We start from the raw sequence: 13544 nt of genomic DNA, 5'->3' as shown, positions 1-13544 counted from the left end.
AAAGCTCATTGAGCGTGGTCATTGAAATCCCTTTACTCAGGTGAAGTGCGTGTAGGATTAATGAAATGAATGTTAGCAGATTGAAGTTTGGCAACATGAGCTGGATACATAAAATACTTAACAATGTACGTATAAGAAAGAGTCTTGTCTGGGGATTTGAAAATAACTTTGCATGTAAATGAAGTACCTGGTTTCACAGAGGTTGTGTAGACCAGAATTGAAGGGCTTCCTTTCTGGCTTATACAACATTTTCACAAACATGAAAATCTTTGAAGTTTTCTGCATTTTGTAGATGCGAACTCAGTTGTGAAAAAAGACCTCTTTGGAAAATACTTCTCAATGTGAATATAGTGGTTTTTATCTACTGCTGGTGCACAAATTAACATCAGTTTGTGTTATGTTGCATCTTGTTATCAGTTTAGTAATCACTTAGAACGTTTGCCCCTTACTAGATCACTGTTAAAACCAGTAAACTACCAAAACACGGAATTGCCAGAGTGAACCTGAATGAATCTGTAATAAAGCTTCCTGAGCAAGAGGCAAAGAATCACGTAGCTCTGAGCTCTGTGTGTGATGACGAGAGTTCTTCAAAACCAGTGCAGAATGTGATGCTCCCTATGCGTTGCTCATTTGCAGCGGGTGCGAGATGGTCCATTGCTCGTGAGGTGATACAAATGTTTACCGAAGTAGTGTACAGCAAACTCCTTGGGTGGAATGGTTTTATATTTAGATGAGGTAAATCCTTTTTCTGGGAGCACCTGCATTGGTAGCTCCTTGCCTTCTCAATCTGATATATACATTTTTGTCTTTTTGTATATATATATGTGTTTGTGTATAAATAACAAAATTCAGTGGGTGAATTGCCTCAAAACTGCTTTAAGACTGAGCAGTTCCTTTTTCTCAGTGTGGTATAATACTTGTGTATATAACATATAAATGCATGTAAATATATGCATTGGACCGCCTTAAAGCCCACATACAGAAACAGAGATGCAGAGAAGACATAGGGTCCAAGACATAGGCAGAGAGGAGAGTATATGTCTCTTGGCTCCATCCCTTTAAGATTATTTTAATCCTTTCTCTATTTGAAATCCTAGTCAGAGAAGTGTTACCATTAATTTGATTACAAGATCATTTTAAAGCATTTTTTTCTGTCCCCACTTCCCAGCCACCCCTTTTTGGCAGTAAACCTGTAGTGTTGGCTTCATGCTCTGAAGAGAGTTTTTCAGTGTCTGTTTCATGAAACACCTTCATCTGAAACAGCAGTAAACTGTTCTCGTCTTCACAGTTTATTTAAGACTGGTGTGTAAGACAAAGAAAAACACGTGTCAGCTGGAGGAAATGCCAGGTGGGGGGGGAGAACACGTTATTGCTAACTTAACACAATTAAGACGCCTTTTGAAGCATTTTCTAAAAGTAATACTTGCCCCCATCCATGTAGTACACGTTTCTGTGTGTCGTAACTATCCTAGTAGAAAAAAAGTAAAGACGACGCATCAAACTTATGCCAGCTCATGTCTTCCTAGCGATATGAGAGCTGACGTCTTTCACAAGTTGTGGGAAATGTTGTCAAAATACGGTAGCTGAAAAGACCCACTGCCTGCTGTGAAATATTCAGCGGGCACCCTCTTGCCAAAACTGTGCGCCACCTTGGCTTCCAGGGTGTGGTGGAAAGAGGTGGCAGCTGCCCAGCCAACAGTTCTCCATCCTTCTTTACCGGTACAACCGAGCTATGTCAGCAAGCGCTGACTTTACACATATGTTCGTATCGGTAACAGTTGTGACCTGCAGTCACAGTGTATCTTTGTTTTTTTGAAATACCGTATTATACAGCAATACTAAGATTTATTATGGTTTTATGGAATCCAAATGCACTTAAGAGACCTAAAACAGGGTGACTTCTACACGTAAGCCAGACAAGACGCGTCGTGTTGTGAGGGTGAACAGATTTCTGTCCAAAGGGCCTTTCTTGGCGCTTTGCCCTGAAGTTCAAGGCAGAGTGAGATGATCAGCAGATTTGATTGTTACAAAAATAAAATGTGTTTTGGCATGGTTTTACTTCTTCACCCCTTGGTTACACAAAATGTACTCTGTGGTTGGATAGAAATTTGCAGTTCTGCTCTCTGTTTCCTCTGCAGGGAGTCGCTTGCCCATGGAGCAGAAGGTAGCTTGTGGTGGGTGCAGAAGAGTGCAAAATGTGACAGCCTGGGGCGTTTCCTTAGTTTTATTAGAAGTGTCCTTACAGAGTCGCTATCTTGCGTATGGTTTTAGACTGAGGGGAAATTTTTGACAGGCAAATGTATACCATTAAAATCCTGGTGAGCTGAGCTTACACGCTGAGACTGACCTCATTCAGATGGGAGCTGCGGAGAGCACTGCAGTCAGCAAAGTGCGTCATCTGAGTGTAGTTTGAGAAGCGGTCAGGGCTGTAGGGGGTGAAACTCACACTGGCAAACCACCGCACTTGGGGTCCACGTTCCAGTTGCCTGTAGTGTAGCAGTCTGGGTTGCCATCTGAAAGCTTCTACTCAGTTTTAATTTATGCTAGTAAAAAAAAAAGTCTCTTTGAATCACTTTTGATTAATTTTTGTATTTGTTTGCTGCTTTAGACTAAAGAAAAGCAGCCAGAAAATTCCCTCAAAATGTAAACTGGTAATTTGCTACATGCTTCATTTTTAAATACTGGAGTGCGGCTGACGGGGTCACTTCTTGGGAATCTGGATCTGTGCCTCTGAGTACCTCTGACTGCGTACGGGCTGTTGGAAAGGGATGTGACACCAGAGGTACAGCCGGGAGCGCTGCGGTGAGCAGTCAGAGCTCCCTGTCGTGAGCAGTGACAAAGCACACAACATGTTTGAAGCAGTTGGGATGTCATATGTAGTAAAAATCTCCCCCCCGACAAAAGGTTTCTAATTTATAGCAGAGCACTTTCCAGTCGTTGGCACTCGTTCCTGGCTGTTGGAAGTCGGCATGACGGGCTCCTTGCACGCTGAGGAATTCTCAATGATTGTGGCCAACTGAATGTCATCCGGATGCTTTTCCTCGGTGTCCTGCATCAGTTGGCTCTGCCTGCCGGGCTCCTCTGAGGTGTACGCCGTGTTTTTGGTCCACGCCTTCCCGTGGTCTTGTTCAGAGGTCCCATTTCGCCCTTGCAAACGCTCACGTCTCTGGCGGCACAGGAGGAACAGGCAGCCATAGAGGAGGATTGCGGCGATGATGAGGAGCAGGACGCTGCTGGTGAGCCAGATGCCCAGCGCCAGCTCTTTCTTGGTGTTGCTTGTGGATGCTGGATCTCGTTCCAGTGTGTTAAAAACTCTGCACTGGTCACTGGAGGGGTTTGCGGACTGGCAGGTCACGCACACGATGTATGTTGTCAGCGGAGTCAGGTTTTCAACAACAAAGGAGGAGCGGCTGGGGGGGACTCTCTCTTCCTTCTGAAAGCTCTTTCTTGAGTAACTCGAGAGCATGCTGTTCCAGTTAGGGTGGTACATGACGCTGTAAAAGCTGTCAGCACAACTGGCCATTTTTGGCCAAATTACCATTGCCGTGTTTCCTGTGATGTTTTGGACGGTTATTCCCATCGGGATGTTGCTTAGGTAGGTTTTTTTGTCTTTCCCAGTGCTGATCTCACTGTGGAAAGGGGAAATGTTAGTTTCCCAGGGAGGTAGCTGAGAAGTTGGAGATGTCGTGTGGATCTTAATCGTAGTGCTCTGTAATTTAGGAAAGGAGTTTATTAGGAAACTATGCTCTTATTGCTGGTACTGCTGCATCAAAGTGAGAGTTGGCAGTTCATAAAGTTTGGAGTGTTTTAAAATCTGTACTTTTTTCCCAAGTGAAAGGCTAGATATACACTTACAGAAGTTCAACTGGAGCTGCTGCCTGTCCAGGTGATCAGTTGTATCTCATCTCCGTGGGAGACGGTGTGTCTTGCAGAATTTGCAATTGGGGAACCACTTATATTCAAAGGGGTTTTTTTAAGATGACGCTGTGCTTGCAACAGGGAATGAGGGGATGCTGGCCCTCAGCGTCCTGCTCAAAATTTGCCTTTCTGTCAACTTTGGTATAGACGCTGCCTACATATTTGGGACAGTCCCTAGAATAAGGTCACTGGATATTTTTGTCTTAAGGAATTTGTGGTTAGGTAACATTAAAGGAAATAAAACCTCTTCAAGACTATAAAGGGGAGAGGTGAATATGCTTTGTACTTCTGAAATACATACCCCTCCCACAGGGAGAAACAAATGATCAGAAGTTTAAACAGATGAATTAATGAATGCCTCTCTCCTTTGGAACAGTGCTGGAGTATTCTTTTTAATAGAACAAACATTTCTAATCAGATGAATTAATGAATGCCTCTCTCCTTTGGAGCAGTGCTGGAGTATTCTTTTTAATAGAACAAATATTTCTAATAGGAGAAAAAGCTTAAAATGTAACATAATTTTATATTCTGGGAGTCAAACTCCCTTTAAAAAAAAGTTATTGAAATTTAAACTGAATTGAACTGCTGTCTGGTGTGGCACTAAACTAAAGACTGACCATCCAACTAATTAACTCTTTACCTGTCATGCAAAATACTCACCTAATGAGTATGTTGATAAAAGGGCTTTGGATTTGTTTGTTTGTTTTATAAAAGAAAGAAACGCAGCATTTGCTTTTCTCTTTAGTCTGAGTACCTTGCATTTTATTTTACTTATTTGGTGTTTTCTGTAATCTCAAAGCTTGTTTTTGTGAGCAGTGAACTTTCTTAAGTGGTAAATGAGAGGTGGCAGGAGTGGATCTTGATGGATAAATTCCTCTGGCCATCCACAAGTCTTGATTTTTGCCTGTCGCAGTCAATTGAAAAACAAAACAGTACGTGGAAACATCACCAGATATTATTTTGTCTCCAATATCATTACATTAGATTCTTACTCACCAGTACTCTCTGTTTTCTCATGGTGAGTTAGCACGCCTGTAGCCACTGCCAGGGCAGCAGCTGTGATGGTTGTACGTTGGCGGCATCAGTATTACAATATTTAGTCTTGGTGCTGGTCAGCCTCTTGGAAAAGCTTTCTCAAGCTAGGCTTAGTTGCTGAAGTACAGCTTTCACTACAGCATACCCTTTGGATAGATCGTGGTTTTTACAAAAACTAATACTCTCTTCTGTGCTACACGATTGTATGTAATTCCATAGTCTGTCCGTCCTGAACTAATACTCCTCCTCATAATACAATTAACATTAGAAAAACTGCCAATATTCTGAGATTTCTGAGTTTCTGTTACCACTGGAAATAGTGTAAGGAAGACATCTATTTTTTGCAGTTTTTTAAATGCTTCTGTTAAAGAATATCTTCCTTTCAGGACAAAAAGTTGGCTTCTGCCTTGGCAGACTTTGAATGAAAATTGTTATAAAATAACAAACCAAACCTGGATATTTTTGTTCATTGGGTGGGCCTTTTTTATTTTACAGTTCTGAGGGTAACTTTTTCAAAAGAGCCTACTTGGCAATTTAATCTGATTCTCTTGTAGTTTAATACTCTGTTTCTATTGGCACTCGTGTCAAAGTTTTTTTCCACTGTGAAAGTTTCTTGCTTTTTTTATGAACATCAATTCCCATGACACTAACTCTGTATTGCTTTGTTTATGACTTTGTTGTAAAAATGACTTTTTTTTTTTTTTTTTTTTTATAGTCAGGTTTCAGATGTTAAGTCTCTTGGCTAAATAACAATTTACTATTGAAAATTTTCCTGATTAAGCAAGCTCATAACACTTGCTCGTAACATATTCTGAAGTTATTCTGTAATATTATTATTGTATTTTATACTCGATAGGAGGCTGGCAAAATATGTATTATTTTAGTGGGATCTTGATTGTTACATTACATTAACAGAATTCTGTGACTGTTTATGTATGAAAATAGTTGCTAGAGGCTTTTGGATTATACTTACAGGGAAGTGGGAAGAAAAAGATGTATGTTCGTCTTCATTACAGTGTAAAACCTTAGACATGACTGATCTGGGTAGATGCTGCCTTTCTAATCGTGTGGTAAGCGCACCCTTTTTGATAAAGCAACAATATCAAGGAATTGACTTTGCTATCAAATAAACTTAGACACATTTTGGCATCCACCCAACTTCTGCAGATATTAAAATCAGGCACATTAGTAAAATCAGAGCTTTTACTTGCTCATTTGTCTTCTCTTTAGCTGGTAGATCCCAATTACTTAAAACTATAGTTTATTTTTATAGAACACTTACTAACACAGTGTAGACACAGTAGTTTCACCCTTACAGCATTTTGTCAGTTGAATGTTTGGATTTTAGTTGAACAACAATAATACTGGGGTTTTATTATTACAAACCATCAGTTATTAAAAGATATATAATTACTGGCATGTAAATGTTTGGAAAACCCATTTGATGTTCTATAGATTATAAAGTCAGTACTTACCGTCACTTCCTGATGGAAATTTCAGAACAGGATTTTTATACGGTGACGCTGCTGCGAAAATGACATAAACACTAAATTTTCTGTATCCTTTCTCACATGAGTTATTTCCTGCCTGATCTCTGCTTGCCAGTTTGCTCGGGTTCCCTGGTCTGGATTCTCATTGCTTGGTGCTTTCAGTTTTTTCCTCCGATGCTGCTGGTGGCATGGTTTCTTTGTCTCTTCCACTTAAATTCATGCAAGAGCACATCCTGTCTAAAGATGCTGCTGCCTTGCTCTTCAAAGGACATACAGGAGAAAAAATAATGTCTTTTTCCCCCCTCTCTTGCTTGCCTCCCCCGGGACAGTGCACTGCCTGAACATCCCTGTTATATGCTCTTGTGCCTGTACCAGTGATGCTGTGAGTGATTAATGTTAGCACTTTGATGACATCAGCAACTAGCAATTCTCTCTCTCTCTTTTTTTTTTTTTAATTGAATTTAAGTAGGGGAGGGAGCAAGAATAGCTTAAAAAAACCCAGAGCTCCTTCTCTCCTTCCTTCCCTTCTTCCCCCTGCAACTTTGTTAGTGGCTTCTTCCCGAAGCATTTTATGCTTTTGTGCATTGTGGGGGGGGAAGTGGCGGTGGCGTGTGGTGTTTTCTAAATCCCTTGTCGCAGTTTATAAAGCTCCGTTAATCCAATGTTTACAGGTGGACCATTTTAGGTACTTCCCCGTGAGGGTTACATTAAAGATAGACATATTTTTAGATTGGTTGGCTTGCTATTGTTATGTACTGGTGAGTTTTTAAATACTGAAATCATGTTTTTCGGGCTTGCTTTTCTATGACAAATTTCTGCTGTGCAAAGAGGAGTTGCCTCCACTTAACCTCACAGCAGTAAAACGCTGTAACCTACTGGAGTAAAATTCTCCTTGCACTATAGCCAAAATAGATAGTTTGGACACATTTATTTTAGAGACCTACCTGACTGGAAACATCAAAAGCAAAAGATGAAATCTCACCTTTTAGTGAGATTGTACTCTGTATAAATACAGAGTGTAAACTGTATAAATGCTTAGTGCTGGCTCTGTCATCTTTACTCCCCCGATCAGTTACTTACGCATGTGGATGTGATCCCCTTCAGCCTTCTCTTCCCCAGGCTCACCAGTCCCAGCTCTCTCAGCCCTTCTTCACAGGAAAGATGCTCCAGTCCCTTAATCATCTTTGAGGCCCACTGCTGGACTCTCCCATACGTCTCTCCATGTCTCTCCCATTATGGGGAGCCCATCACTGGACCCAGCACTCCAGCTGTGTCTCACCCGTGCTGAGCAGAGGGGACAGATCACCTCCCTTGACCTGCTGGCAGTGCTCTGCCTGATTCAGCCCTGCTGGCTGCCTTTGCCGCGAGGACATACTGTGGGCTTGTGGCTAGCTTCTTGTTCACCAAGACCCTCAAGATAAGAAAAAACACATTGCCCCCTCCTCCCCCAAGCCCCACCTTCTGCAGGTCAGGCTGTCTTGTTTTGTATAGTTTCTTCACACAGCTGCCCCCGACTGACCAAAGGGCTATTCCAGACTGTTTGACATCATGCCCAGTATAGAAACTGGGGGAGTTGGCTGGGGGGCAGCGATTGCTGCTCAGGGATGGGATGGGCATTGGTCAGCAGGTGCTGAGCAATTGCATTGTGCATCACTTGTTTTGTATGTTCTTTTATTATTATTATACTTATTTCGATTATTAAACTGTTCTTATCTCACCCCATGAGTTTTCTCACTTTTACTTTTCCGATTCTTTCCCTCATCCCACTGGGGCGGGGGTGGAGTGAGCGAGTGGCTGGGTGGCACTTAGTGGCTGGGGTTAAACATCAACACAAGTATTAGAGAGAATGAAAACTGCAGAAAAGGAAAGGAAACCTGCTGCAAGAAAGGTCGGCAAGGTTCCCTTTTAAACCCAAATTTTGGGATATTAGGAGAACAACTCACTTACAAAAATGGAGGATGTTAAGTTAGCTAACTCCCCTTTGATCTGTGGCTTCAGCAAACAGTTCCTAAATTCCTACTCAGCATCAGTCTGTACAGTTGTGTTTGCTTTGAAGAAATAATCATTAATGTGGCCAAGCACGTGATCCTATTTATAAAACTCTGGAAGAATTTCCATGAGGTTACATCCCAGACTTAGATTTGCTTTGATCTGGTGTACAGCTAAGGCATCTGAAAAAGAGAGATCATTATTAATTAGTTGCAGAGAGCAGTAACTGCAGAAGGCTGGGGTTTTTTGTAGTTGAGTCCTCAGAGACTTAAAACACCTATTATGAAGTGAAAATTGAAATAACTTCTTTCAAGATGTTTTGTACATAAAATGGGATGATCTAGGAATAGAAGCTGTGCTTTAAATTCAGGGATCTGCACGTTGCCATTGACTATTTTTTATCCTTTTATACCTGTGTAAATAGAAAAATACAGAAGAGGAAATGTTCATGGCTTTATAAACGTAAGTGAAAGATGCCTGGTGGAAAAAAAAGAAGTGTTTACAGGTTTTCTTGCTAATACAGAGATTTTGGTTGGAGTTCCTGCATTATAAAAGGGAAGCTTTGTTTTTTAACTTCCTGGATAGAGAATGACATACAAAGTTATTTTATTTTTAATATGCATTAAAATGCTGTTTAAATGCGATTATTATAAAGATGCAGTCAGCCAAAATTGTCATTAATCATCTCTGTTCTCTCGTTTTAGGCATTGAATCTGGCATATTCCAGCATCTACAGCAACTACAGGAATTTTGTTGGTCCCCCTCACTTTAAAGTCATCTGTAGACTTCTTGGGTATCAGGGTATTGCTGTGGTGATGGAGGAGTTGCTGAAAGTTGTCAAGAGCCTGGTATGCCAATTGTCTTTCATTTTCTGCTATTCCAAATGGCTTCTGATAGGAAAAGTCTCAAGAAAAACAAAGATAAAACTAGTTAGAATGTTATTTCCATTGAAGTTCAGGATAAGCTGTGTTCGAGAGTACTCAATGTCTTGTAAAAGCAATAGGTGATGGGCCTTGGTAGCCTGAGCAGTGTTTTGAAAACCTTGGATTCTTCATGGAGGTGAATTTAATTTGTGGAGACCTATTCTGCCAGGTCCTGGGTAAACTCTGGAAAAGTATGAATGTTTCAAATGAGTTGATTTCAACTTAAAGATTGTCCTGTAAATTCACTTTCTCGATATTTTTTGAGAACAGCTGGAGTACGCTTTCTGCCTTGCCTAACTTCAGGGCTTTCATTAATAACATCACTGACAGATGACGCCTTAATAACAAGGAAGGTTTAATCTCTATGCTTGATCTAGCAATGGATAGCATCAAGCCTATTTAGAAGGGTGCTCAGACCAGATGTTGAAGAAGTTATTCGCACAGCCTGGGTATCTTCTATTGGAAAGGGCCTTTTCTGTAACTAGGAGGGCATTGAGAATCTGGCTGTTCGCTATATTATTAGTATCTGTATATACAGTTGTAATGCACTGCACTGCAGTTTAAGCCAAAGAAATGGTCTTTTCCTCCCTGTCCCTGTTGCCTGTAATGAGCGTGCTGCCAATATAATCCAGCTGTACTAGAGGATAGCTGTAGTTTTCATAACCTCCCTTCAGACACTTGACACTTTCGGCAGTTTGTTTGCAGTAATTCCCACAATGTTCTAAGTACATTTTTGGCATTCTAGAAAGGCTGGAGCCTGCTTGAAGGGGTACTGTGATCTAATCTTGAGGAAAAGAGGAGAAAACAGATATTTTTCATGGTTTGGGGTTGAGCGTTGGTTTGCTGCGTTTGGGGTTTGGTTTTTTATTTTTTTATTTAAGCAGTAAATCGTCTCAATTCATTAAAGGTAGCATTGAATGCTTGGGCATGTATAAAGGAGGTTAGAAGGCCTGGGGAGAGGTATCCTGCTGATGCCTGATGCAGATGCTCAGACGGTAGGGAGACAGGGATGAGATAGGTGTCTAGTGGGAAGAGGGCAGATGACTGTAGGCTGGGACTGTGTCTTAACTGGTATCTCTGGAATAGCCAGTTTGAGCTGTTACAGACATACATAATGCTAAGGATTTTTCTGTTGTTGCTTTTGAAAGCATTCCAATGCAACTTTTTTTACCAAAAATCTAGAAGTTGGTAATAGAGACAGTCTGCAAGAGACGAACACGATTTCTTCTTTTTTACCTTCCTAGCCTTAGCTGTTACGCCACTCCTCCTGTAGCAAAAGGTAGCTGATTCCATATGAAGGGAAGTGCAACTGCATTCATTTGAAAAAGTTGCCTTTTTGAAGATGATGACTGGCAGAATTAAATGCAAGATTTTTTAGAGCTTGTCCAATTCGTGTGTAGTTTGAATGCAATTTGTTGAAAAGTTTCTTAGTTCAGTAACACTGACATCTTTACACGCATCTGTTTTCTCTTAGCTACAAGGGACGATTCTTCAGTATGTCAAGACCCTAATGGAAGTGATGCCTAAGATCTGTAGGTTACCAAGACATGAGTATGGTTCTCCAGGTTAGTTCATGTTCGGTGTTACTATAGTAGCTTTTATAAGATGATACTAATCACTGTCTTCTGGATCACGTGTACCTCTCTCTTTCTCTCCCTCTCTCTCCTCTCTCAATAATCAGTACTTAGTATTTCCTCCCCCCCCGCCCAACCAAGAATCTTTGAATGCTGGGCTTTCTGAAAGCACTTTAAAAAGTTTTTAAGATTTCTGTGCTTAGAGCAAATAAAAGGATGATGGTCTGTATATAGGCAGCCTTATGACATAACTGACCTTGAGCTGGGATGTTCACAATAGTTTCTACTTGTAGTCTTTCTCATAAGAGTGTCGAACTTTTCCCTCTGCAAGGTAGCCTCTCACACTTGACAGTCAAGTCAAGTCACTTGAGATAACCCTGATTCTCTGGAAGAGCCTCTATTCCCTCTTTCTTTGCCCTTATCAAATGTAAGATAAAAGGAGGGCTGCTGCTGAGAGGCAAACTGGTCCTGCCAGAATAGTTATGTCTGAGGCTTGTGTGGGGCACATCTTAGCCACTTAACAGGAGGTGTGACAGTTGCAGAAGAAGAGATGACTTTGAAAGCTGCTTGCCACTATAGAGAAAAAATTGGCTAATTAGTATTTATCACATTGTTCGCTGAAATTCTGAAACTGCTTTCCCCCCCCCTCAAAATATTCCTCCTCCGCAACTTCTAATTAACACAAATTAATCCTTCCATGTGCCACCCACTTCCTAAGTATATCTTTATTTTTCCAGAGTCGCTTAGGTTTATTAAATGCCACTCCAACTGGAATGAGGTTGGTTTTTTTCTGCTTCCCACAGCTTGCTTGACGCTCATTACCAATATTACATGAAATTGAGGACTTACTAAGTGTTTCCTTCCTGTTTTTCTCCCTGGAGTGTAGAAATGGATGAATCATGGTAGTTAGCAGTATAAAAATAATCTGTCTGAGGGTTTTAGCCACTCATTAAGGCCTGACCGCACAAGCAGTAGGTATTCTCAAATATAGATTATGCATCACCAGGGTCTGCAATGCTGCAGGTGACATTAGGAAGCTCATTGTCTCCTGACAGAAATCCTCACCTGTAAGGAGTATTTGGCAGGAGATGCCCAGGAACTTAAGCAGAAACTTTCTCTTGAGGTTAAAAGGCAATCTATCCTATAGGGAAAGGCAAAACTTCCCTTGTGCAATGGTAGCCTTCACAGGATTGATTAAAACATTTTAAAAATCCTTCATCACTTTCCTGTTTTGTAGAGATCACAAACTGCTTTCACCTCATATTTTCTCTTGCAAAAGAAATCCCCTATGTTTAGATGCCTACTGTACCAAGAGATCAAACTCTTGGTGTCAAGACAGATCACAGCAACTAGATCTGGACTGGATCTCAAAACCCAACCTGATTCTGTGCTCCTTCACTGCCCCTGTTCCTAACAGGTTTTGTCTTGACACATGTATTTTCCCTGTTCTGAACTATTTCTAGCAGCGGACACTTAATAACTTCCCGGAGAGTCTCTTCCAAGAAATGGCAGAGACAGCCTTTATAGCACTGTCACACTGCCTCTCCCTTTCCTTTCGAAGATGCTAGACAGAAAACGTGTGTGGAAGCTCAGGGCACCTCCATCCCTCTCTCACATGACTGAAGAATCGCCTGGCACGCTCTGACGCCTCTCGATCATGGATCTGTCTGCCCGTGGAGCAGCTCTGACTGATGAAGGAAAATGTTCTCTGTGATGGGGACGTGCTGTAGATTTTAGCCCTCATCTGGGATCTTGAGAAGAGCTGCCAGATTGTAGAAGGGCAGGCTCAAACCGTGCTTGATTTCAATCCCTGTCCTCTCCTTTCTGTGCTAAATTCTCCTCTTAAGCAGTCTTTGCCACACTTTGTTTACTTGGTTTGCCACAGAAAATGCAAGCTAATACTCACCGACTGCTGTCTGTTCCCTCCTCTGCCTCCAGAAGCTTCCTGCAGAAGTTGGTAGTTGTAGTAGTAAGTCTGAGTGTCGTGGAGCGTGTCTGTATGCTGCTTCATAACAGATCATTTCTTGTAATTGGCACTACCTACACATACAGACCAAAACTGTGATTCTGATCTATGGATTAAATATGTAGATTCTCGTCTGTCTTGATGCAACATGCATTTATCAATTCAGAATTAATTTCCTGAGTCCATTTTCCATATGCAAAGCGATTTAAGTGTGCTCAGTAAGTAAGCCTCTAGCTATTTCATGCACTTCAGACTTTTCATTTGGAGAGCTTTGTTTTGGATGCTGTAGATTGCAGTGCCTTGAGCCCTACATAATCAGCCCTCTAGACTTGTGGATTTCTAAATGATGATTTATTCCTGCTAAAAGGAGCCGGGTACAGACAGTGGCATCAGAGTTGCTCAGGACTCCTGTTTGCCAATGGGTTTGTTTCCATAGGAACAGTCTAAAGCAGTGGGGAACTTGCTCATCTTGTCATCATAAAAATATTTGTCTAAAAATACATTAAGCATAAGGATTTTTAAAGGGACCTTTTAAAGTCACTAAAGCTCTTGAAGCAATATTGGCCTATGAGAGTTTAAACTTGCAATTTCATCTTGGAGGTAACATTTTCTTTTGCTGTTTTTCTAGTATTTGAATACTGCATTCCTG

General features: G+C 41.2%; 2 protein-coding genes across 4 annotated transcripts in view; one reads left to right on the top strand and one right to left on the bottom strand.

Annotated features, from left to right (window-relative positions):
- CYFIP1 (cytoplasmic FMR1 interacting protein 1) overlaps window positions 1-13544 on the top strand; it is an 84305-nt gene that overhangs the window by 57955 nt on the left and 12806 nt on the right. For all 3 annotated transcript variants that reach the window (XM_009637594.2, XM_035892875.1, XM_035892880.1), the window contains 2 exons: window positions 9137-9280; window positions 10830-10920. In XM_009637594.2, coding sequence (XP_009635889.2) covers window positions 9137-9280; window positions 10830-10920 — 235 coding nt within the window. The remainder of the gene's footprint in view (window positions 1-9136; window positions 9281-10829; window positions 10921-13544) is intronic.
- LOC104125169 (fibronectin type III domain-containing protein 9) lies at window positions 2909-3986 on the bottom strand. Its single transcript, XM_009637583.2, has 2 exons — window positions 3856-3986; window positions 2909-3709 (listed from the first exon to the last, which is right to left on the bottom strand). The coding sequence occupies exon 2, from the start codon at window positions 3578-3580 to the stop codon at window positions 2909-2911; it is 672 nt and encodes a 223-aa protein (XP_009635878.1). The 5' UTR covers window positions 3581-3709; window positions 3856-3986.

This window comes from Egretta garzetta, unplaced genomic scaffold (assembly GCF_000687185.1).
Source record: "Egretta garzetta isolate BGI_Z169 unplaced genomic scaffold, ASM68718v1 scaffold370, whole genome shotgun sequence".
Classification (NCBI taxonomy): domain Eukaryota; kingdom Metazoa; phylum Chordata; class Aves; order Pelecaniformes; family Ardeidae; genus Egretta; species Egretta garzetta.
This window is presented reverse-complemented; position numbering and strand designations above follow the sequence as displayed.

Coding starts and splice junctions, on each gene's coding strand:
- LOC104125169 (XM_009637583.2), bottom strand. CDS start 3,580: ATGGGAATAACCGTCCAAAACATCACAGGAAACACGGCAATGGTAATT.